Here is a 25,726-nt window from a genome sequence, read left to right as displayed (position 1 = left end):
CCTTGCCTCTCCTGTTACTGTTAGCGTAGTTGGTCTCTGCATAGAGTTAGGGGTATTGTATAATATTATTTCTTGCTGGATTATTATCCTGGTGTAAGATGCCTTTTGTGAATATAACCACAGCTTCACTTAAATTGGTGTCGTTAATTCGTTAATTCCTTGTCAGGGGTGTGTCAGAGTGATTGACTCAGCAATATTGGGTGTTTTGCCCCTGGGGTCAAACTCAGAGGGTGCAAGCATTCTGCAGCTCCTACACTTGTGCGCTACATAGATATTAAGCATGATTTCTTAACATATGATAGCACAATGTGTATAATTTTGCTTCAGAGGACATTTATTAAACTAAAACCAGTTTATCAGAGTACCTGCCTGGTTGTTCCTAATACTTGATAAAAAAAAGGAGGAGGATCTGGCCTTCCTATTCCACCAAAACATTTTTTTCTTTTTACTTGCACATAATTGTGTTTTCTTTGCAAAGTGAAATTTTACCACATTCACTAAGCTCTGAGGAAAATTCCCTTGCAAGTGCAACTTCTCTTACAAAGTGAACAACCTATTTGCTTTTAGTAAAACAATCCCTATGAGTATTGCTTGCTCCTGTTGAGCAAGGCTTTGGTATTAGACTGCACTGTTGCAAAATAGGGTTCCAGTTTTGGCACTGATTTTACTCTCTTCTCTCTGTCAGTGCTATAGTCACTGTTTGTGTTAGAAGTGAAATAAGTTCTTCCAATTATTTAGACCTTAAAGAATATGTCAGGTATGTACAATGTCCCATGTTTAGTCCCTTTAAACGTGCTAATAGTACATACAATACCTGCTAAACCTGTCAGAAACCCAGTGTGCTCCTACATTTCTTACTTGTGCAGACTAAATTGTGCCTTACCTGCACTGAAATCCAAGCCAGTGTTGTCAGGCCTGTCTGCTGAACTAAAGAACTCAGCCAAACCCCCACACCCCTCTGGTACTCTCCACATGCAAACATTGATTTCTTTCCAAATAAGCAATGCTGCTGCCTTGAATCAAAAGAGTCTGCCGACATACTGGAAAAGGATTCTTGGAAGCTGAAGTTTTGAGGTAAGCCTAAATGAATAAGAATCGAGCTCCTAGCAGCTGCCACTGCAAGAACCCTGTTGATGACATCACAGAGAGTAATAATATATGATTTCCACAATAGAAACAAGATAAAGAAAAATAATTTTGGGACATGCTTTAGAAGGGCACATGAGGCTCATTTGCTGCTAACATTTTATAATAGGTTAGGCTCAGGCAGTCATTTGTAGGAAGAAGACTGGAGACTACCTTGCTGTGTTCAGAAATATATAAGGGCTGATTTATTAAGGCAAATAGAATGTGCACTTTGCAAAGTGCAGTTGCTCCAGAGCTTAGTAAATGAGCAGTAGCTCTGTTGATGAGCATCATCCAATCGTGTGCAAGCAAATATGCTTTGTTTTTATTTTCCCTGCACGTGATTGGGTATTCTTTGCAAAGTGAAGCTGTATCTCATTTTCTAAACTCTAGAACAACTGTACTTGCAAAGTGCACAGTCTATTTGCCTTTAGTAAATCAACCCCATTGTCTACAAATGCAGACTGCAACAGATGCCAGGAATATGTAAGTAGAAAGGGGACCTTGCTGCAGAAATGGCCTAAAATGCACTCCTTATGCTTTTCTGGCATCTGTTTTTGCAGGTGTTATATATTATAGAGAAAGCAGTAGTTTTTGTTTGCTGTTGTCCCACCTTTGGTAGAGAAATTTAAAGATTCAGATGTTAGTATGAAGAAACTAGAACACAAAAGTGACAAACGGTTTCTGTAGCCATCAGACTATACCATTTTGGAGAAACTGCAGGAAAAAGATTCCATATTAAGATTAGATTAGTATTTTGTAAAGTGTCTTATACTTTAAAAAAATTCAAAGGCTAAGGAGAAAATAAGGGGCCCTATTGTGTAGTTGGCCAATACATCCATCCAAGGACATTTCTAGCTACATTCATTTCTGGGGACAAGTATTTTTTTTAAATTTGGCACTGTGCCCGAAGATTAGGAACAGCTGGAAAGTAGATTATTGCTACACCTCCTTGTTTTCTTTTAAGGTGAGTATAACTTACATGCCATTTCAATTTATAGCTAGTTACTGTGGCTATGGCATGCTGTAAATGACAACCAACTCAACCAAAGTACAAAAACTATTTGGCCCTGAGCATTCACACATTCCAGAAATGAACAGCTTCAGAAAGAAATAAACATATTGCCCTTTGTCAATATAGAAATGTGCCCGGTAGAAGGTTCCTCTCCTTATTTGATTTGTGTTAATTGTTTGCTCACAATAAAGTAAGTATAACAGATGGCCTACGTACCAAAGCCAAAAGACAGATCATGTGATGTTTAAACTTGTTTTATGACAGCATCATAGGTGACATAAATGTTAGGCAATGAAAGTGCTTTCTAACAAAAAAAAAAAAAACACCCTAGTCCCCAGATCTCTACATCACCTATTATAGCATTGATTACATTGCAGAGTATAATTCCAATGCTCATATTGGGCTGCACAACCCACCTATTAGGAGAATAGATGTTGGTCTTGGATACATTTTGCAGTTTTTCCCCCATGCACAGCATCCTGTCAGCAGGCACCTCTGACTTGACTTTTTTCAATAGCTTTCAGATGAGTGCTAGTACTAAATGGTATGTCCAGGCATTACTCAACATTAATCCCAAACCTCTAACCCCTGTCTCCCTCTATAGCATATCACAAAATTATTTTTCTATTAGCTTGTTCCTGTAATGAGACACAGCTTTTTTTTACTCCCTGTGACATCATTACCAAGCTTTTAAATTTCTTGCAGGGCAGCTGCTTCATATTTATGAAGTCCCCGTTGTTTGTAGTTCTGAAACTTCTCTTTTAGAAATCCCAGCTATGAGAACCACTGTTTTTTAAATTATGGCCTATAGCAAACACTGCTCTGTTGGAGCAAAAAGGACATTTTGAAAGAACTTTTACAGATAAACCCATTAGGAAAACATCCTTTCCCTAAGGGGGATGAATCCTAAGCACTGCTCTGAGGAACTGTATCACCAGTGGCACCTCTGCCCACTTAGTCTTCGTTATTGTGAATAGTGACACAACCTGAACCTTCAGGGAATTGAGGCTAAGACTAAGGTCTGTGCCTGTCTGTGGAAAGTTTGACAGCTCTGAGACTGACAAAGACGCAGGGGTAAAGTTTCTTGCTGAAGCCAAGAAAACAAACGTATCTGCATACATGTATTAGTAGAGGGTCCTCTTGCCTTCAACAAGGTAAGACCACTTTAGAGGAGCATCCTATACCCACTAATATACCACTATTAATGGTCATGCTCAAAAAACAAGCTTGTGTGGACTTGTATGAGCCAGCTTCGAGACAGATGATCTGAGAAGGTTGGAAAAGGAACTGGAGCACATATGCTAAAATGAACTGCTGGGGGAAACCACGGCCTATGCGACCAGTAGGGCAGAATGACTATGACTAAAATGTTCTCTCTCAGGAGTCTCATCAAGAATCTCATTAAAAGTGCCAGCGAATTATTGTAACCCCCTTTATTATTTTTTCCCCCCTCTCTCAACCCAAGCTTGTATTTTATTTACTGTATTTTAATATTGTTGTTCTCCTTACATTCTCTCTTTATATCCTATATAAACCCTGAATAAAACTTGGAGATGGAACAAATGTGGCAGCAGAGGAAAGGCTTACGTAAGACTGCAGTCCTGCAGAGGGGAAAAAGTGTGTCCTCGGGTGCAGAGATCAGGACAGAAACATCAGTAGCCTTTGACTGCTTGGAGACACAATAAACGTCCCATGGATGAACCAGATAATGAACACCTTAAGATGCAAAAACCATTTGTTGTTATCTTTAAAGTTGCAAGATAGTGGGTCTGCCTTCACATTTAGCCTGTAGTGTGTTGCTGCAGGTACTGCCCTGCCTCTGAATGTAAGTGACAGCTGCTTTATTTCAGGGTTTGGCCCAGCTGACCTTTAAGGAGAACATGCAGACCCCATGCAAAGAGTGTCCTGGCCAAGATTCATACGAATGACCCCAGTGCTGCAAGGCAGAAGTGCTTATCACTGAGACACCGTCCTTTCCATGCTCTTTCAACTATTGTACATCATGGAGAAGAGCTTAATTGGGATCTTGCTTTGGGAGAGCCGCAGCAAACTTTGAGATGGAGCCTCTTACTGCCTGCTTGAGGAGGGATGCTACCCGGAGACTCTCCTGCTCTTTGTCAATCAAAAAGTTACACCCAAACAGTCCATACAGACTAATTAATAGGGCACTGGGTCTGTTCAATGGGCATTCTCTAGGGATGAGGAAGAGTTACGTCTCTGCCTGGATTTTTTTTCCCTCAAGCATGAATGGTGGCTGCAGAGATGCCTAGAAGCTTAAGAAAAGCAATTTTTTTACTTGGTCCATTATCTATTATGCATATGGGGGGTCTTGTTTTGGTGGTGACTGACACATGACTCATGAGAAAGTGGTGGCCAGCCAGAAAGAGGAAGTTGACAGAAAAGGTGGAAAAGGAATATTGACTGAAGAGAAGCCAAAAACATGTAACAATGTATAGAATTACCTGGATCAGCAAGACATGCAGAAGCAGCAGCAGCACCTGTCAGCAGGGAGAAAAAAAATCCCTAGGATCAAACAGCCACCACTAACCACCACCTAACCATTATTGTCAGCTCAATGGCCAAATACATTCACAGAATGGCCCCACTCAATGCATCTGTGGTTTAAGGGCACACTTTCCTCATCCAAGATGGCGCACGCATCTTTCACTCATGCATGGTAAGCAGCGTGACATCACCCATACATCTGCTGGCAGCCAGAAAGGACCAGCCAAGCGTGCGTGTGTCCCCTAGACAACAATGGCAACTCGAGAATATACACAACACTAAGGGGTGAGGAGGGAAACAAGAAGGACAAAAGCAGAAAACAGTGCACTGCAAAAAACAAACCAGGAAATGTAGTATATCACACGCCAGGACCATAGGGGAAGATTTAAAGAGTTAAAGAGCTTTTGTGCACTGAATCACCTTTGTGAAATCAGAAGGAAAGCTAAATACCCTAGGAAAGCTGGCCACTCCATGCCCTGAAACGTTGCAGATACTTCTTATGAAGCAGATTTCATTCTGAATGAGGAAGCCCTGCTTGCCCCAAAAGACCATCAGAAGGGGACAGTTTAGCGCATTTAGCAGCCCAAGACCTGGGACTATGCTTCGGAGAGAGGCTAACTCCAGTTGGAAACTGCTCTATGCAGAGGTAGGGATATTGCTGCTTATCTTCACTGGTATGTAAGGAAAACAAGGGTAAAACCGGGGAAATAACTGTTCTTTATTTTATGCTATTCACTGGTTCTGAGGGAATGGCTAAAGGCAGAGCATGCCACAGGTATGCTGGCAGGTAGGCACCAGGAAAGTTGATTTTATTGCTGGGAGATTTCCTGTTTTGCCACCACTCAAATAGAAGGTGAGGAAATTCTCCCAAACAGGGGCACTGAAAAAGGTTCTAAATCTTCTAAAAAAAAAAAAAGTTTGTTATGTAGTTTGTATCAGTCCCTATTACCAGCAGACTAACTATACACATTGTTTGAACTAGCACAGGCATTTTTCTTTTACTTCAGACTTAGTACAAAACGTTAATTTAAAAATACATTTTTTTGAAAAAATAAAGGCTTTCAATAGTTAGGTTCTTGTAAAACCTAATTATAATCTTTTCTTATTCCTTGCGGTCTGTTAAATACAAAATTGAAAGCGTTTTGTTATGTCTGATAAATGCAAATAACAAATAAATATGTAACACATAAATAAAGGTCCTCGCCAATACAAAAACCAAATTACAAATTTGTGAATGTTATTCATTTACATGCGATATTACAGTGCCCCAAATAAATCTGTGTGTCAGTGATGACTAGCAATGAATATGTCTAACGTATTGTGTGAATACGTTGGAAACATAAACACCAAATGACGAATATGCAAATGTTATTCACTTTCATACAATTTTACAGTGTCCCGAAAAGAATCTGTGGATCAATGATGACCAGCAATAATAATATCCAATGTATTGTGTGAACCGATAGTGATCAGTAATAAAAAAGTGACTTCTGTGACTTCTGCAATAATCCTCAACCACTGTGCACTCACCAGAAGCAAGGAGCAAACCAGCATTGAATAGAAATGACTCCAAAGGATACATCCGTCCACTTCAATTCGCCAGTCACTGATCTATCAAAGGTAGAGTGCCTCCTAAGGAAAGAGCTGGTCATAGCAGAATAGCAGCCACAGCAGAGGTATGCTCAGCAAGGAAGTCATACATGTAAATAAATATGTGTTGATCATGGTAGAAATTCAGAGCTTTCCTGTGTCTTGTGCATATTTTGTGCCATCTAAGGAAGTTTATTAGCCCTACTAGTTTCTGTATTCGACTACAGAACATTATTTCATTACTCTCAATGTTTTGGAGGTGAGGAGAGTGGGAGGGATTGAGTAGTTTAGCAAAAGACGACTGGGAAGTGCTAACACTATTTCTTACAATTTCAGCACAGGAAAATACACGTGCTCCTTTCTACAACAGGCATTCAAAAGTTGAGTGCATTTCTGTCATACCAACAGGTATTCTTCTATACTTGTAAGAGCTCTAAATGGTAAAAACATAGGGAAACGTGTGTGTTGGAGAGATGTGCTGCATTTTTTATTTTGCAAAGAACAAAGTTAATTTAACTCATACATTTTGACTTGACGCTAAAGTCTGTTTACCATATTATTCCCATGAAAAGAGTTAGAAAGGAGTCATGAGACAGCCATGTCCCAAGACCGCATGGATCTGTTCACCAAATACACTATAAAATTGGAAGTAAACGCAAGCTTCCAATATATTGTGATGGCGTGAGGACTGCCTATTTTTCCTTTGATGGTGAAACCTTTTAACCAATATAATGAAATTGTATGGGTTATGTTATTCTCAAACCATTTGTATTGATATGAGGGTTCTCTATTGTTTTTTCAAGTATGGTTTTATAATAATAGATTAGACCAGCCTCTTTCAACCAGGGTGCTTCAGGGGTGCCTTGGCAAAATGTCTAAAAATTGCCCAAAACTTGCATACAAGCCAGCAGGTGGAACAAGCCTGCCTTTTAGTTACACAAGGGTTTCATTGTGTACTATTACAACCTACTATCTGCCAGCATCCTGACAACCAAATGACATCATAAGTTGATAAGGAGGATGTCAGTTGCCTGCACAGCATCCCTGCCCCTCTCTGTCAGTGCTGGTGTCACGTTAGCTCAGTGATGGAGAAAAAATGAGGGAGAAGAGAAATATTGGGATACTAGTCAGTACCAGTGTGCAAAAGTGTATTTGTTTTGGAAGAATAAATCACCTCTAACATTGGGTGACCTACTTGTGTGGATGTTGCTGCATCATATAAAACTATTAGAATAGTTTTTCTACACTTTAGAATGAAAAGCCTCAAAACTGTCCATAATTTTAAAGGGTGCCTCAGGACTGTTCATAATTTTAAAGGGTGCCTCAGGACTGTTCATAATTTTAAAGGGTGCCTCAGGACTGTTCATAATTTTAGAGGGTGCCTTGATATTGTCCTTAATTTTAAAGGGTGTCGTGACTCAAAAAAGGCTGAAAAACACAGGATTAGACCAAGGCTTTTCATTAAGAGTTCTATGGAACCCTAGGGCTCTTCCAGAAGGTGCTAGGGGTTCCTTGAGCAATAAGTTCCTACCTCTTAGATAAGTTCCCCATGACACCAATAGTCTTTTTAGCTATCTGTAATTCTTCTGAAATGACTACAAGTGTAAGGAACATTTTTCCTACTCACCATCATGTTAATGAATCAGCTGTTGTATATAATCAGAGTTGTATATATAGTCATTTTTAGCAGGGGTTCCCTGAGTCCCGAAAGTTATTTCAAGGGTTCCTCTGTGCTGAAAAGGTTGAGAATAATTCCACTCTACACAGATGGTAACAATATATGGAAGTGTAACATCATCATCTGTGTGTAAATTCCCAATAAACAGGTCTGAAGGGTTTTGTTTGACTTGTTTTACGTAATTGACTTTAGTACAGCTAAAAAGTACAGCTGGTTAACCTTTCCTACACAAATATTTAGAGTAAAACAATCACCAAATATAAATATAGGACACTAACATTAGCTGTGGGAATATCATACAAATGCAAACAATGATATTAAATATTGCATGCTGCACCCTATTCATTTTAATAAGTGAATCAAAGTAAATGGGAGCAAACACAATGTATATATAGTATATAAAAGACGAGAAGAGGAAAATAATAATGTCCTCACAACAATAATCAATATCCTCAGTGAAAATTCAAATCTTGCTGTGAATCCAAACTTTGTGTAAAAAGGACCAAAGATAGTGAAGAGAACTCCTCCATGTGTAGAGCAACACTCAATATGTGCTCCCTCACCAGTGCCACACACAGAGGCCTACTGCAAAAGTATGACCTTCTGATAAGAGAAGTCATATAGTGCTTGAGATTAATAGGCTACAGCAATAGGTCTGAGGTATCAACATTCAGCATATATGTCACTGCCAGTTCAAGGTAGTAAACATGGGGAAATCAAAAAAAGCCAAACGCTCCACATAGTGTAACAACATTCTAAAAGATTATTTAAATATATAAAACTACTCCCATATGAATCAAACAAAACTGTGCTGTACAAATCATAAAGTCATGGGATAATGCACAGATCGCTTCCTTTTTCCACAATGCGTGGTGACATCACAAGTGTCAGCTCTGCCCTACACGTAGTATTGGGAATGATGTAATCTAGGGCTCATAATCTGTGCATCATCCCGGGCAGGGCCGGTGCTAGACTATCTTGCGCCCAGACCAGATACTTGTGCCCCCCCCCTCGCAGTGGTGTATTGAGGTTTTGTGCTGCCCTAGGCAACACAAAAATTGGCAGCCCCCCCTCACAAAAAGAGCCTGGCATTGACCAAGAGCACCCCTGCCCTCCACCCAAGCCTTCCACTACCACTGCCCCCCATACACCAGCCACCATCCCCCATGGCGAGAGAGAGAAAGACACTCACTTTTACAGCTCTCGACATCCCCAGGAACGAGAGTCAGGCTGTGCATACCCCGTCTTGAAACCCACAGCATCTCTCAGAACCCACCAGGTCCCCATGCCACGTGTTTCTTCTTCCATCCCTTCTTCTAAGGGGCAGTGTTGCCCCCCCCCTGAAAAATGTGGCCCTAGGCAAATACCTTGTTTGCCTTGTGGTAAATACACCCCTGCCCCCCCCCCAAAAAAATAAATAAATAAACAGTCGAAAATAATAAATCAACAAAACATGAAAGTGCTAACTTTATTTTAATTTGGAAAAATAAGTGTCATAAGATGCCACCAGCACCAATATTAAAGACAAAATCAGTGTCACAGATCCCAGGCTGGAATTCCCAAGGAACGGAGGGGGGGGGGTGAAGAGATAAAACACTGTGCAGCCCAGCCCACAAACACAAAGAGATCACCTGAGCAGATTGATCACACACAGTGACAGCTCCGACACAACACACAACCACTAACACTGACACAGATCAGCAGGCACTAGAAGAGCAGGCTGTGGGATCGTGATGATGTCATCACTCACTGGCACATTCCACATGTGATAGATGGCTGGCCGAGTCACACTCACAGAGACATAAGACATCAGAGTCAGACATTACCTCCCTCCACAAGCACATCTCCTGATGAATGGAAAGAGAAGGGCTGGAACTCTACAGTGATCAGCAGCTGCCAGCCAACTTGCAGTAAGGGACTGAGTCTGAGAGGAACACTGGAAGGATCGGCAGCTCAGCTGCTACACTGGCCCAAGACACCCGGCATTTTCCTCTGTCCTTTCTTACTCCCCTCTGCCACCCCTCCCCTCAGCTGAAGGATCATTCATGACATGGCGGCATCCCACACAGAGAGAATGCCAACCTATGCTGCGCCCAGGTGCCCCTAGGTGGCAGTGCGCCCCAGACAGCTGCCTAGTTTGTCTAGTGGAAGCGCCGGCTCTGATCTCGGGACTTTATGATTTGCATAGCGCTGTTTTGTTTCATTCATATGTGAGTAGTATGCACAGGGCACAGGACAGCTCTGAATTGCTGACTTATTTAACAGGATTTTTTGCACTTTTCAAACAAACATATCAAAATGCTTTAAATGGGATATTACATAGACCAAACATGTAACAAATAAGAGAAGGTCATTGTTAATGTTTACATACACTTTAAGAAAAAATATTTTGATTGGTCTGCAGTCTGAATCTGTGTACATTATAACAAGTCATTTGTTTTATGGCAACGGCTGCTTGACATCAGCAGCCCTATCTAGGGTCCTTTGACCTTAGTCACTTGAAGTCCTGGGCACTGTCTTAAAACTGCCTAAGGATAGCAACTATTGGTCCCAGAGCTGCCCCAGCACTGTTTTAAAATGGCAGTCAGTCTCAATGAATTCTGCAGCTCCTGACAGCTTTATCGCTGGAACCGCTGTCAGTCTGTAACAGCTCACACCCACAGCTAAGCACAATAGCTGAAACAATCCACTTCCAATTGTGCTCCATAGAAGCACTTGTAGCAGCTTCCGACTAACACAGTGCGTCTGCATTTGTATTTATTTTCAAAGAGATTTGCATCACAAGTGATGTCACATCACCTCTTATGAGTACGGATATTGGGACTGAGCTGTTCTAGCTCTGTCCGTTGTTTCCCTGCAGCAACAGAAGCAATCTGCACTCCATTAGCTTCAATGGAGGGCAGCTGAGAAATTAAGGTCTAAAGACTCCTGATGTCTCATTAAAGAGAACCTGTCACAAAAAGTAACACAGTGGCTAAGTGGTTAGCACTTCCACCTAGCACCACTAGGGTCATCGGTTTGAATCCCAACCACAGCACTACCTGCAAGGAGTTTGCATGTTTTCCCTGTGTCTGCATGGATTTCCTTCCACAATCCAAAGCAGGGGCGTATTTACCACAAGGAAAACAAGGCACTTGCCTAGGGTGGCAGTTTTCAGGGGGGGCATCACCTACCCCCAGAAGAAAGGATGAAAAAAGGGATACGCGCTATGGGAACCAGTTGGGATCCGAGAGAGGCTGCAAGCTGCTTGATGGTGTATATAGAGCCTGACTCTCGTTCCTGGGGATGTGCGGAGCTGTGAAGATGAGTGTCTTTTTCTCTCTCACCGGGGGATGTAGTGGAACACTCTCCCGCATGGGGGACAGGGGTGTTGTTTGTCAGTGTCAGCAATGTCAGGCTTTCTCTGTGGGAGGGGGAAGAGGGGTGCTGTTGGTCGGTGTCCGTGGGGCAGATGATTTTTGTGTTGCCTAGGGCAGCACAAAACCTAAATACATTACTGCTCCAAAGACATGCTGGTAGGTTAATGGGCTCCTGTCTAAATTGTCCCTAGTATGTGTATTTATGAATGTGAGTTAGGGACCTTAGATTATATGCTCCTTGAGGGTTAGGGACTGATGTGAATGTACAATATATATGTAAAGCACTGCATAAATTGATAGCGCTATATAAATACCTGTAATAAAATAAGTGTTCATAACACATAAGGGGCTTTTAGTTAACCGCTTCCCTAATACCCTACAGCAGAAGTATTGCTATAGGGCAGCAGGGCTGCGCAAAATCATGTACAGTATATATATGTGATTTTGCATTTTCGAGTAGGGGGCGCGCATGCTGCCCTCCCCGCACAGCCATTGGCGGCTATAGATGTCGAACACCGGGTCCCAGCCATAGATTCCCCTGCGATCGCCGAGTATCACTAAATGGGGAGAGACCTGTGTGTAAACATCACAGGTCTCTCTCCTGCCAGCAGTAACATGCTGCTGTGTATTCCTCTGAACAACAGAGAAATACACAGTAGCATGTTTCCCTAGTAAAACACACTACAGCACACAGTTAACCGTTTGATCACCCCCAGATGTTAACCCCTTCCTGCCCAGGTTCATTCGTACAGTGTCAGTGCTTTTTATTAATACTGATCACTGTATTAGTGTCATTGAGTTGTCAGTGGCAGTTAGTTCCCCCCCGTGTCAGAATGGCCGCCGCAGTCCCACAGTCCTGCTATAAGTCGCTGATCGCCGCCATTACTAGTATAAAAAAATTTAAATTCAAATTCCAGTATGTATACCGCCATTTGTAAATGCTATAACTTTCAAGTAAACCAATCAATTTACACGTATTAGGATTTTTTTTAGCAAACACATGTAGCAGAATACATTTTGGCCTAAATTTAAAAAGATTTGATTTTTAAAAATTTTTTACTGGATGCTTTATAGCAAATAAGGCAAAAATATTGTTTATTTTCAAAATTGTTGGTAATTTTTGTTTATAGCGCAAAAAAATAAAAAACGCACAGGTGATCAAATGCCGGTGAAAGAAAGCTATTTGTGGCAGAAAAAAGGACATACAGTGGGGATCAAAAGTTTGGGCACCCCAGCTAAAAATTTGTATTAATGTGCATAAAGAAGCCAAGGAAAGATGGAAAAATCTCCAAAAGGCATCAAATTACAGATTAGACATTCTTATAATATGTCAACAAAAGTTAGATTTTATTTCCATCATTTACACTTTAAAAATAACAGAAAACAATAAAATGGTGTCTGCAAAAGTTTGGGCACCCTGCAGAGTTAATATCTTGTACTGCCCCCTTTGGTAAGTATCACAGCTTGTAAACGCTTTTTGTAGCCAGCCAAGAGTCTTTCAATTCTTGTTTGAGGTATCTTTGCCCATTCTTCCTTACAAAAGTCTTCCAGTTTTTTGAGATTTCTGGGCTGTCTGTCACGCACTGCTCTTTTAAGGTCTATCCATAGATTTTCAATTATGTTGAGGTCAGGAGATTGTGAAGGCCATGGCAAAACCTTCAGTTTACGCCTCTTGATGTAATCCCCCGTGGATTTCGAGGTGTGTTTAGGATCATTATCCATTTGTAGAAGCCATCCTCTCTTTAACTTCAGCTTTTTCACAGATGGCATCAAGTTACCATCCAAAATTTGCAGAAATTTTATTGAATCCATTTTTCCTTCTACTCGTGAGATGTTCCCTGTGCCACTGGCTGCAACACAACCCCAAAGCATGATTGATCCAACCCCATGCTTAACAGTTGGACAGAGGTCTTTTCATTAAATTCTGTGCCCCTTCTTCTCCAAACGTACCTTTGCTCATTCCGGCCAAAAAGTTCAATTTTAACCTCATCGGTCCACAGAACTTGTTTCCAGAATGCATTAGGCTTGTCTATATGTTCATTTGCAAAGTTCAAACGATGATTTTTGTGGTGAGGACGTAGAAGAGGTTTTCTTCTGATGACTCTTCCATGAAGACCATATTTGTACAAGTATCTCTTTATAGTGGAATAGTGTACCACAACTCCAGTGTCTGTCAGATCTTTATGGAGGGATCGTGCAGTCAAATGTGGGTTTTGAATTGTTTTTCTCACAATCCTGCGAGCTGTTCTGTCTGATATTTTTCTTGGTCTTCCAGATCTTGCTTTAACTTCCACTGTTCCTGATGACTGCCATTTCTTAATTACATTCCGAACAGAGGATATTGACATCTTAAAATGCTTTGCTATCTTCTTATAGCCTTCTCCAGCTTTGTGGGCGTCAACTATTTTCAGTTTCAGTTTTCTAGACAACTGCTTAGAAGAACCCATGGTGCTGATTGTTGGGGCAAGGTCAGATGAGTCTGGGCATTTAAAACCTTTGAGATTGACATCACCTGGTCTGCCCAGACGATGACTGAGAACAATCCATGACACTGGCAGGTCTCAGCTTGGCAAAGGGGGCATCGGTCACATGATCGGAAATCTCCTGATTGGGAGCTTTTCGGTACTCATCTCTAACTGTGCTGGGAGTGTGCAGAGTGAGAGCTCATAGCACACAAATTTTTACATTTGGGATGCATATATGCAGCTCTGGCAGCAAAGGGGATTAAAAAAAAATATTTTCAATTTGTGAGGTTGAGTTAACTGATATTATGTGCAAATCAAAGAAAAGTAGTTTGAACTGAATAGCAAGTCTAAATACACTGTAACAGGGAGGGGAGGAGGAGCAGAGCATAAGAGAAATGTTTAAAGTGATATTGAAGGCAATTATTTAAAAAAAAAAAAAAATTACAAGCATGTCTATACTTACCTGCTCTGTGCTGTGGTTTTGCACAGAGCATGCCTGATCCTCCCCCGCCAGCGTTCCTGGCCCCTCTGTCCTACTGAGTGCCCCCAGAGCATGCAGCTTGCTATGAGGTTCCCCCAAGCAGTCTTGCTCCTGAGCCTCTGCTCTGCATGTCCATTCACACACAGAGCCACAGCTTAGCCCCAGCCCCAGTGATTGACAGCAGCGGGAGCTAATGGGGCGGGTCGAGTCACTGGAGAGCGGGACTCTGCTCTTATGCACAACGTTGGATCGTGATGGGGCTCAGGTAAGTATTAGGGGTCGGGGGGAAATGCTGCACACAGAAGGTGTGAGAGCCTTTGCACCCACTTTAAGGAGCCTTTACAACCACTTGGGTGCTGTTTTTGGACATACTTAGTACACCACTTAGTCCAGCACTAGTTAAGATTTAATATTTTATATTTAATAATTACAATACCACTCCAAAAAAAATATCAATCTAATAATACCCCTAGTGACATAAGCTTCACCTTCATCCCTGAAGATGTGATCAATAATAAATAATCAATATACCACCTAAACAAATATCCCCCCACAATGTGAAAATAAATATAAAATATAAAAATATATAATAAAGTCCCAAAAATATTATAATAAATAAACCACACATGTGTCCTTCAAAAAATCATAAAAGTGATTTCCAAAAGATGTCCAAATATCAGAGCCTCCCAAGGGTTTTCATGATCAATGTCACCTCAAAAAGAAAGAAATCATACATAGTGCATTATCCTTTTTATATATATTATACCAAAACAATGTGTGAATTCACTGCATTGTGTAACAAACATGTGACCTACTATTAAGTGAAAAATACAAAAGTGTGCAAAACGTGTTAGTGAACCACTCACAGTGCTACAAAACAAGTGTCAAAAACAGTGTAAAAAACTGTGTACACTTCTAGTTAAAAGATTAAATACCCTTACCAAAACAAAATATAAATCACGCCTTAATGCCACTCAGGTCACTCAGCATTAGCACTCCATATTCCTCCTCACATCATGCTCCACTGAAATGCCAATATATGAAGACTAACATAGCATAATACTGCCAAAACCACCATACATTAAACTTTATTATAACGCTCACATTATCACAGCCTTTAAAATCGCCTTAAAATCACATTCCAAACCTCTCTGCCGTCCAAAGAAATGTCCCCAAGTGTTTGGTGTGATTCTTTCCATTTTCAAAAATGGCCGCTGCTCCATTTCCACTGTGAGTGGTTCACTAACATGTTTTGCACACTTTTGTATTTTTCACTTAATAGTACGTCACATGTGTGTTACACAGTGCAGTGAATTCACACATTGTTTTGGTGTAATATATATAAAAAGGATAATGCACTATGTATGATTTCTTTCTTTTTGAGGGGACATTGATCGTGAAAACCCTTGGGAGGCTCTGATATTTGGATATCTTTTGGAAATCACTTTTATGACTTTTTGAAGGACACTTGTGTGGTTTATTTATTATAATATTATTGGGACTTTATTATATATTTTTATATTTTATATTTATTTTCACATTGTGGGGGGATATTTGTTTAGGTGGCATATTGATTATTTATTATTAATATTTTATATTTACCTGTCTTTATTTAAAAAAAGAACTTTTTTTGTATTTTTATTTTTTTTTCAGTTCAGACCATAACAAAGTTACTATACATTCCTTTTAAATGAAAATATTTGTGTATTTCAGTATGAGCTAAAACCACAGGAAACATTCATTTAAACTGCAGTTAGCTCAGTTGCTGAAATGTTTCACTTTAGAAGTGCAGTACTGATAAGATCTGGCCGGGAAATCTTGTGATGAACTATCACTCAAACTGGAGAAAACAAACTGTTGTGACTGTATGATGTTGGGCAACCGAGGGACAACATCAGAATACTGTGCAAACGGTATAAAAGATCCTTGCTTTATTTCCTTATATAACATTCTAATGATGGGATCCTGTTAATAAAACAATTTCAGTGCACAGTAAATGAAGTGTCCTCATGAAGCTGAGTCACTAGCCTTTAAGCAATATATTTCTAGAAAGGAAACATGCATTTCCATCAAGGAGAGCAGATGGCAGACAGCTTCCTGCTGAAGTTTTTCCTTGGTCAGCTGTAAGATACAAAGCTCTTTCAAGCTTGACTATGGTAACATGACTTGTCCAAATTTTCAGCAATCCTCACTCTGTGCCTGCGTGGGTTTCCTCCCACACTCCAAAGATATGTTGGTAGGTTAATTGGATCCTGTCTAAATTGACCCTAGTATGTATGAATGGAAAATAGGGACCTTAGATTGTACACACCTTAGGGACTAGGGACTAGGGACTGATGTAGGACTAGGGTTAGGGACTGATGTGAATGTATAACATATATGTAAAGCCCTGCACAAATTGACATCTCTATATAAATACCTGTAATACATAAATAAGTAACTGCCTGCCCAGGGGTACAGGAGTAGACAGCTACACTGACAGTCTGCATTAGCCTGACATTGCACCCACCATCTACTGATCACAGGTGCAATGCTTTACAGGCTCCTAAGAAAAAAAAACAGTGAACAGACATTGTTTTAATACATGTACATTTATTTTTTACAAAGGTGAACTTATGCTTTAACATAGTTGACCCTGTCTGTTATGTGTTCATAGTTCTTTATTATTAGCTGTAACTAGATTTGAACACTCCCAACAAAGGGTTAAAAATGCAGAAGTGCCCTCCTGGAAGGCTCCATGCACATTGGGCGCTTTGATAACGCTGGTAACGTTAACTGTGTAAAGCACGTTAAAAATCTGAGTTTTTCTGCTTTTTCTAGCGTTTCTGCATTAGCGATTCGCTGCATTTTGCCACGATTAGCGGCCTTTTCTAGCATTTTTTTACCCCCCAATCTTTTTTTGGGTAAAAAAAAGTCCAAAAAACGACAGTTTGCGGCATTTTACTGCATATTGTCAGCATTAGAGCATTTTTACAGCTAAAAAACACCTCTAGAAACCCTCTAGTCCTGTTTTTTTTTCCAGCCAAAAACCGCCTCAGCCAAAAAACGTTGATTACAGTCTGTGTGTATGGACACATAGGATAACATGCTGGAGGGTTTACTGGCTGTAGAAAAAAACGTCAAAAGCTGAAAACAGCCGCTGTAAAAACGTCCAGTGTGCATGAGGACTTAGTATTAAAGTATTAACACTACCGGATATAATACTAAATTAGGACAATAAAGAAAATCTGTACTGACATAATATGCATGCTAGCCAGGGGCGGACTGACCATTTGGAAACTCGGGCACTGCCCAAGGGCCCGGGTCAGTAGGGGGCCCCATGGGATGCCCCTGGTACCTTTTTCATAGGCTTTTTTGAGTTTGGGCAAGGACAGAGGGGCCCCATGATCCCCTATTGTCTGGGGGCCCCATGAGTTGTCAGTCCACCCCTGATGCTAGCCCTACCTTTCTGAAAATGCTAGTTGCTTGGCTGTATTACAATGTATTTATCAAATAATGTAGATATTTTCTGAGATGGAACAAGCATGCAGATTAAAAAGGTTCTAACTTTACTCTGTCTTTACTTGCTACATGCTTGTTCTGGCTCAGTAATTCAGAAAGTATCAAAGCCTCTGGCTGCCAAACATCTGGCATATTTGGAAGCAGGTCAGAAATGGTAGTCTCTATAATGCTCTCAGTATAGGTTTTCTTTAGGTATTTTGAAAAAAGACACATATCCATCTACTTCAACCAATAGGAAATATAAAAAATTGAAAATTTCCATATACAGAACCCTATACCCACAGTTTATCCAGAGGTAGGAAAAAAACCCTATAAAGCAAGGGTACTCCAGTAGAGTAAAAAAAAAGAATTCCTTCCTAATCCCCTAGAAAGCAGTCAATTATTCCCTAGATCAACAATCTCTGGTGTTAAAGTAGTTGTAATGCTCAAGGTTTTTTTCCTTCATGCATTCTATGCATGAAGGTGAAAAATCTTCTCTGTGCAGCATCCCCCTAATACTCACCTAAGCACCCTCTCGATCCTGCGAGGTGCACTGGAATCTCTGCTATCCCGGGACACCCTCTCCTGGTTGGCTGAGACAGATTCGGGAGCCATTGGCTCCCACTGCTGTCAATCACAGCCTTTGAGCCAATGAGAAGAGAGAGGGGGCAGGGCCGAGCTGTGGCTCTGTGTGTGAATGGACACACGGAGCAGCGGGTGCCCCCATAGCAAGCTGCTTGCTGTAGGGGCACCCGGCAGGAAGGAGGGACCAGGAGTGCCTGTGGGGGAACCGAGAAGAGGAGGATGCAGGCTACTCTGTGCAAAACCACTGCACACAGCAGGCAAGTATAGACATGTTTGTTATATTTTTAAACATTAAGCCTTTAGAATCACTATATTTTGTGCATTTAGGAATGCATTCAGCTCTTTTTTTAAAACAATCTACATAGATGGCCAAAACTAGTTCCTGGGGGAGTATTCCACATCTTCAAAGCTCTTACTGTGAAGAAGCCTATATGTGGTGAACTCTCATTCATAGACCTTTGTAAGCAGGAATAACTGTTGTTGCACCTCCAGCACTGAATGTATGTAATGGCAAGGGGTGCTGGTGTGTGTTAGAAGAATAATGCTGCCTGCTGGGGATCTATTGTTACTGGAGGGGATCTATTTTTGTGTGGTGGTCTATTGCTGCTGGGAAGGTATGCTGTTGCTGGTGGGGGATCTATTTTTGCTGGGGGAGATTTGTTGCTGGAAGGGAACTACTGTTGTGGGTCTATTGTTGCTGGCTGCTGGAGAGCCTATTGATGTTGACTGCTGAGAGATCTGTTGTTGCTGCTGGAGGTCTATTGTTGCTAGGATGGAATTTTGTTGCGGGGGTCCATTGTTGCTGAGGGAACCTATTGTTGCTGGGGGGTCTATTGCTGCTGGCTGCAGATCTATTTTATGGCTTTTCTTGTTATTATTAACAAATTACATACAAATTACATAGCAGCACAAAACCATACTTGGCTCTGTATTTTCTATAAGGAGCAGTACTGGGAGGTGGGTAGGGGGTGGAACCAAGGGATGGTACTTGGAGGTGGGTAGGGGGAGCAGAGACAAGATGTAACTCAGAATAGGGAGTTCCTCTGAGAAAAAAAGCCTTGTTAGTATTACTATTTAAACCACATCTAAACCCAAGAACCGCCCTACGACAGGAAGGTTGTCAGGACTACAGAACTCCTTCTCCACTTTATAACAAAAGAGAAAGTGTTCTGTAGTTCACAGTGGGAACAATGCTAACTGCTAAAAGTCACCAGAAGCCACCAGAAGGTAAGAGTATACTGTACTATATTTCTGGCAGGATAAACTGGGGTTTTTCTTTTTTTTTTCTACCTATTAAACTGATATATATGGTATATATAAGAGACATTCATAGTTAGAGTATTATGTACTTTTGAATTCCTCTTGGAATTCTTTTTTAATTGTTGTATCAGGGGTGGACTGACCATTTGGAAACTCGGGCCCGGGGTCAGTAGGGGGCTCCATGAGATGCCCCTGGTACCTTTTTCATAGGCTTTTTTTAGTTTGGGCAAGGACACAGGGGCCCCATGATCCCCTATTGCCCGGGGGCCCCCAAGAGTTGTCAGTCCATCCCTGTGTTGTATTTATATAGCACTGGTAATTTACACAGCACTTTTAAATATTGTACATTCACATCAGTCCCTGCCTTGAAGGAGCTTACAATCTAAGAATCCTATCTCACATAAATACACATTCTAAAGCCAATTTAGGCAGGAGCCAATTAAACTACCAGCATGTCTATGGAGTGTGGTAGGAAACTGGAGTACCCAGAGGAAACTCAGACAAACACAGGAAGAATATGCAAACTCCATGCAGGTATTGTCCTAGCTGGGATTCAAATCAAGGACCCCAGTACTGCAAGGCAGTTGTGTTAACCACTAAAGCTGATCCAAATTAATCATGGATCGTATGAAATTTCAAGCCATTGGTAGCTTTTTTGGCTCCCTCCCTTCCGACATCCTTTATTTTGAAAATCAAAATAGCTATCCTGATATGGAACAGTTATGCAGATCAGTAGTTCTGATTTTGCTTTGTCTTTACTTGATGCATGCTTGTTTCTTTCTCAGTAACTCGGAAAGTATCAAAGCCACTGGCTGCCTAGCCACTGGCATGTTTGGAAGCAGGTCAGTAATGGTAACCTCCATAATGCTCTCAGTACAGGTTTTCTTTAGTTATGTTATTCATATTGGCAGTTTGCCAATGTGGAAGAGATCCAAACTGTGAACATACTACACCAAAAGAGGAGTGAGATGCAGTTAACTGATTTTGTCATTTTTCATCCATAAGTTATGTGCATGTGCTCTAGGATCAATAATTATTATTTATTATAATAAATGACAACTGCTAAAGAAGCAAAACTGGACAACTTTAAAGGTGTTATTTGCCTGGTCAAGGGCATTGTTTTCATTGTTTGACATCCTTTCTTCTGAAAATCAAAAGAGCCAAATACATCAGGAACTGGCTGAAATTTCGAGCCATTGCTGGCCTTTTCAGGATCCTCTCATCTGAAATTCTTATATCTGAAGAGCCATAAAGAATAGCCGAGCAGTGGGTGCATCCAATCCGATAAAGTCACTGTTTGGATATTTTGACAGCAGCGACGGGTATCAGCTGTCAGAATACATTACAGGTCAGCTCACTGTACAACCTTGTAAATCGTCTAGTGCCTGTTCAGATTGATACTGAAATTACTCCACAATACAAAAAACAGATGAAAGAACTCCACTGCAAATTTGCATATTTTTATTATGTCTCAAATCAATACAAGGAACAGTAATATAGATCCCTCTAACGCATTTCATGCTAAAGTCATAGAATGGTGTCTGAACAATTCAACTTGCTATTTTTCTTATTCCACTAATTAAAGTGAGATTAAAGTTTCCCATTTTTTTAGATGAAAAAAACAAACATGTTATACTTACCGGCTTTGTGCAATGGTTTTGCCCACAGCAGCCCAAATCCTCCTATTTTGCATCCCTTGCTGGTGTTCTCGGTTCCTCCTCCGTGTGCCACCATAGGAAGCCTGTTCTATCAATCTATCCAGTGAGGAGAGACAGAGTCCAGAGATCTGCTGCTCTCATGCACTTTGCTGGATCAAGATCAGGCTCAGGTATGTACAGGAAGGGGCTGGGGATCCTCAACAACAGAATGCATAGAATGCATTCAGTTAAAAAGGTTTTACTGTAGAACCACTTTAATCATATCTGCAAGTGGCTCAGACACTAGATCTGGTTTGAACAATAATCATTTACAAATGATATAAAACCAAATTACCTCATACTCAGTTTTTGCACACAATAAATAGAATAATGATTAATTCCATACAGCTCTCTATTATTCAAATATTTAAAAAAAAGTGTATAAATCTTATTTGGCATCATATTCATGTTTTTTTTTTAATACCATTAATCAGAAAACAATAGCTAGCAGTGGAGGTTTCTCCATCCACAACATGGATAACAGAATTGACAGATTTCTCTTGTCCAGCCTGCAGTCATATACAAAAGAAATCTTACAGTGTATGGGTAGCTTAAGCCAGTATGCTGCTAAAAGAGGATGCTTTTCATTCTTGCCAAGGACTCCATCAACTGCCAAGGACAAGGACGTTCACATGGATGTTCAGATCAGGTCTGGCTGCCTGTTTTTCAGGTGGACCCGATCGGAACCTCTATTCTCTTCTATGGAGCGGTGGGTGTAAACGGATATGTGTTTGTTTACACCTGCCAATGTCCAATCTGATCTGATCCACCAAAATGAGACGGATAGGGATCCATATCCCTTCCATCCACTGGATTGAATGGAATGGCAATCAGATGGAAACAGACAGGCGGTTCGTTTCCATCCAACCCATAGAGGACAACGGGCTGTGTTTGTGTCCGCTCTGCAGCAGCAGAGAGGACACGGACCTGTCATCCGCTTGCTGAGCAGGGATCAGCGGAGAGATCCCCCACTGAGCAAGTGGATCCGCTGACAGGTCCATCCTGTGTGAAAGGGACCTAAGACTCTGCAATAAGCTGAACGACTTAGGCCCCTTTCACACAGGCATTCTGTTTTTTTTTATCAGTTCAGTCATATTTTTTCAAAGAAAAAATGGATCAGTTTACATCAGTTTTTCATCAGTTTTTTTTATCAGTTTCTCATCAGTTTTGTTTTTACATCTGACCTATACCAATGCAAAATTGGATGCAAAAACAGACCATATGTCTGTTTACATCCGTTTTTTGGCCCTTACAGTTTTCTTTAAGGAACAAAAATAGGGCTTTCTTCCATTTCAAACAATGGATGTTAACAGGAGTGTATGTAAACAGATGTCAATGGATGATCATCGGTTTACATCCACCTAACTCTGAATCAATCCAGTTCCAGAAAAAAAAAATACAAACTGCATCTTTTTCTGTTTTTCGGGAGCTAAACATGTCGGATTGGGGGATGACCTGATGTAAATGGTCATAGATCCAACATGATTCCGCAACCCCCCTGCTGTCAAAATGTGGACAAAAAAACTGAACTGGCATACAGTAGATGTAACAACAGTGACATTTGTCCCATTTTGTTCTGAATCAGCAAGGGATCTGTTCATGAATCTCTCCTGTGTGAAAAGACCTTATGCCAGGTTCATATCTCTGTGGGTGTTTCCCGCTGTGGGTCTGCATCTGTTCCCGCAGCTGCAGCCACCTGCAAAGAGAAACGTGTTGAATGTGTGTGGGTGCCATTAATCTTAAAGGTACGTTGCAGGCACTGAAAATTGCTCCCGCACGGGGGACCGCACTGCACTTGCGGTTCCCCTGTGGACTGCAATTTCTAAAATGCTGCAGGGACCTTTTCCCTGTTTTTCAGGAGAAATACATTGGTGTCCATTTTTCATGCAAATAAAATGTTTTTCATCCAAAAAAAATGGACATCCAAAAAAAATGGACATATGGAACGCCCGTGTGAAAGGGGCCTAAACACACACTTCTGCTTTTGGCAAGCTCTTCATTGTTTTACACTAGCCTGAGCAGCAGCATCCACCTTGTTAAATTGCAACTACTACAGCCTTTCTTAACCAGGGTTCCTCCAGAGGTTGCTATGGGTTCTTTAAGAACTGAGCAACTTCTTTCTCTCGGACTACTAACCACTGACTTGAATGATCTTTTAAGCTATCTGTAAGGGGACACATTCTTTCCAATGACCACAAATGTAAGGGGTCCTTTCACACAAGCTTGTAGATCAGGTCCGCTTATCAGTTTTTTTCAAATAAAGCTGATCTGTAGCTCCATGCTAGTCTAGGGGTAGATGTAAATGATGGATGTGCAATGGTTTACCTAACTCTGAGTCAGTCCAGTTCCAGAAAAAAAATACAATCTGCATATTTTTCTATTTTTCTGGAGCTAAACATGACGGATTGGGGGTGGCCTGATGTAAATGGTCATAGATCCAACATGAGTCCGCAAACCCAGCGCTGTCAAAATGTGGACAAAAAAACTGAACTGGCATAGATGTAACAACAGTGACGTTTGTCCCATTTTGTTCTGAATCAGCAAGGGATCTGTTCATGGATCTCTCCTGTGTGAAAAGACCTTATGCCAGGTTCATATCTCTGTGGGTGTTTCCCGCTGTGGGTCCACAACTGTTCCTGCAGCTGCAGCCACCTGCAAAGAGAAACGCGTTGGATGTGTGTGGGCGCCATTAATCCTAAAAGCATCTCGCTGGCACTGAAAATTGCTCCCGCACTGGGGACCACACTGTACTTGCGGTTCCCCTGTAGACTGCAATTTCTAAAATGCTGCAGGCACCTTTTCCCTGTTTTTCAGGAGGCACGGCAAATGAATGGGCTGCCGTGGGCTGCATTTTGCTGCCAATGCAAAACGCGGCTTGCAGAGCACAATAAGTGTGAACGTAGCCCTAGGAGCACTCTTCCCAAGGACCATCACACTAATGTACAGTGAGCTGTAGATAAAGTAATTATTAGCAGGGGTTTCCTGAGACCTGAAAGTCATTTCATTGGGTTCCTCTGTGTTAACAAGGTTGAGAAAGCCTGTGCTAGAAGAATATTTCACATATATATGTACTTTGTAACACACAAGGACCATTTGGATACAATTTAAACTTGCTAACATTTTGTCCTCACTACAAATAAATACAACTAAGATATGACACACAATATTGATGGAAAGTGGTTACAAACAACGAATAATGTTACTAAGCTTACAAAAACATGTGAAGTCAGAAGAATTAGGACTGCTATGTGTGTTCTGAGAGCAGAAGTGCTTACCCGACAATGTAGCCCAGGACTCCAAGCTGGATGAGTCTGAATGTCAGCCCGACTTTCTTGTCCCGAACCAGGACCATCCTAGGGGTGTCATACTCAAAGAAAAAGTTAGAAATCCCCCTCTTGAACTTGTGCCCCATGATCACTGAGAGCTCAGAGGAGTTCCCTAGTATAGTGTCCCAGTCCTTGTTTGCTCCAGCAGCCCAGACTGATCCAGCATGCAAGGCAGGAGGGCTCCAGGGGTGTGATGCGGTGCTCCTCCTGCACAGTGACAGTATGTGAGACAGATGCTGCCAGAGGTGTCAGTTCGTCCTGTACATTCCCCATAGCCCTTCTGATAAGGATGGGGGAGGCTTAGAGGTGGGTGTAACCAGCACCACCACAGCCTGCATACAGGACATACACTGACAGCAAACATCACTGCAATGTAGCACAACTATTTTTAACCACCTCAGCCCCTGGCCAATTCTGACACTTCTCCCCTACATCTCAAAATCTGCAATTTTTTTATAGAAAATTAATTAGAACCCCCAAACATTATATGTCTGTCTGTCTGTCTGTCTATCTATCTATCTTTAATTTCAATTATATATATATATAAATATATATATACTGTATATATAATATATATATATGTTTATACACTGTATTGGCAGAAGTATTGGGACGCCTGCCTTTACATGCACATGAACTATCATTATAGTTGATATATATATATATATATATATCATATATAGCATCCCACCCTTTGCAGCTATAACAGCTTTGGTTCTTCTGGAAAGCTGTCCACAAGGTTTAGGAGTGTGTCTATGGGAATATTTCACCATTCTTCCAGAAGCGCATTTGTTAGGTCAGGCACTGAAAATTGCTCCCGCACGGGGGACCGCACTGCACTTGCGGTTCCCCTGTGGACTGCAATTTCTAAAATGCTGCAGGGACCTTTTCCCTGTTTTTCAGGAGAAATACATTGGTGTCCATTTTTCATGCAAATAAAATGTTTTTCATCCAAAAAAAATGGACATCCAAAAAAAATGGACATATGGAACGCCCGTGTGAAAGGGGCCTAAACACACACTTCTGCTTTTGGCAAGCTCTTCATTGTTTTACACTAGCCTGAGCAGCAGCATCCACCTTGTTAAATTGCAACTACTACAGCCTTTCTTAACCAGGGTTCCTCCAGAGGTTGCTATGGGTTCTTTAAGAACTGAGCAACT

At 41.1% G+C, this 25,726-nt stretch overlaps 1 protein-coding gene across 1 annotated transcript in view; it reads right to left on the bottom strand.

The window, feature by feature from the left end:
- Window positions 1–24,739, bottom strand: part of LOC149461290 (P2X purinoceptor 1-like) — a 73,297-nt gene extending 48,558 nt beyond the window's left edge. The window contains exon 1 of the mRNA XM_089678528.1: window positions 24,516–24,739. Within this exon, the coding sequence (XP_089534654.1) occupies window positions 24,516–24,652 (137 nt within the window). The 5' untranslated portion in view covers window positions 24,653–24,739. The remainder of the gene's footprint in view (window positions 1–24,515) is intronic.
- Window positions 24,740–25,726: the final 987 nt, after the last annotated feature.

The sequence above is a fragment of the Staurois parvus genome, unplaced genomic scaffold, assembly GCF_062004578.1.
Source record: "Staurois parvus isolate SC_StPar_1 unplaced genomic scaffold, SC_StPar_1.0 ptg000206l, whole genome shotgun sequence".
NCBI lineage: Eukaryota > Metazoa > Chordata > Amphibia > Anura > Ranidae > Staurois > Staurois parvus.
Note: the sequence above shows the minus strand (reverse complement) of the source record. Positions and strands in the feature narration are given on the sequence as shown.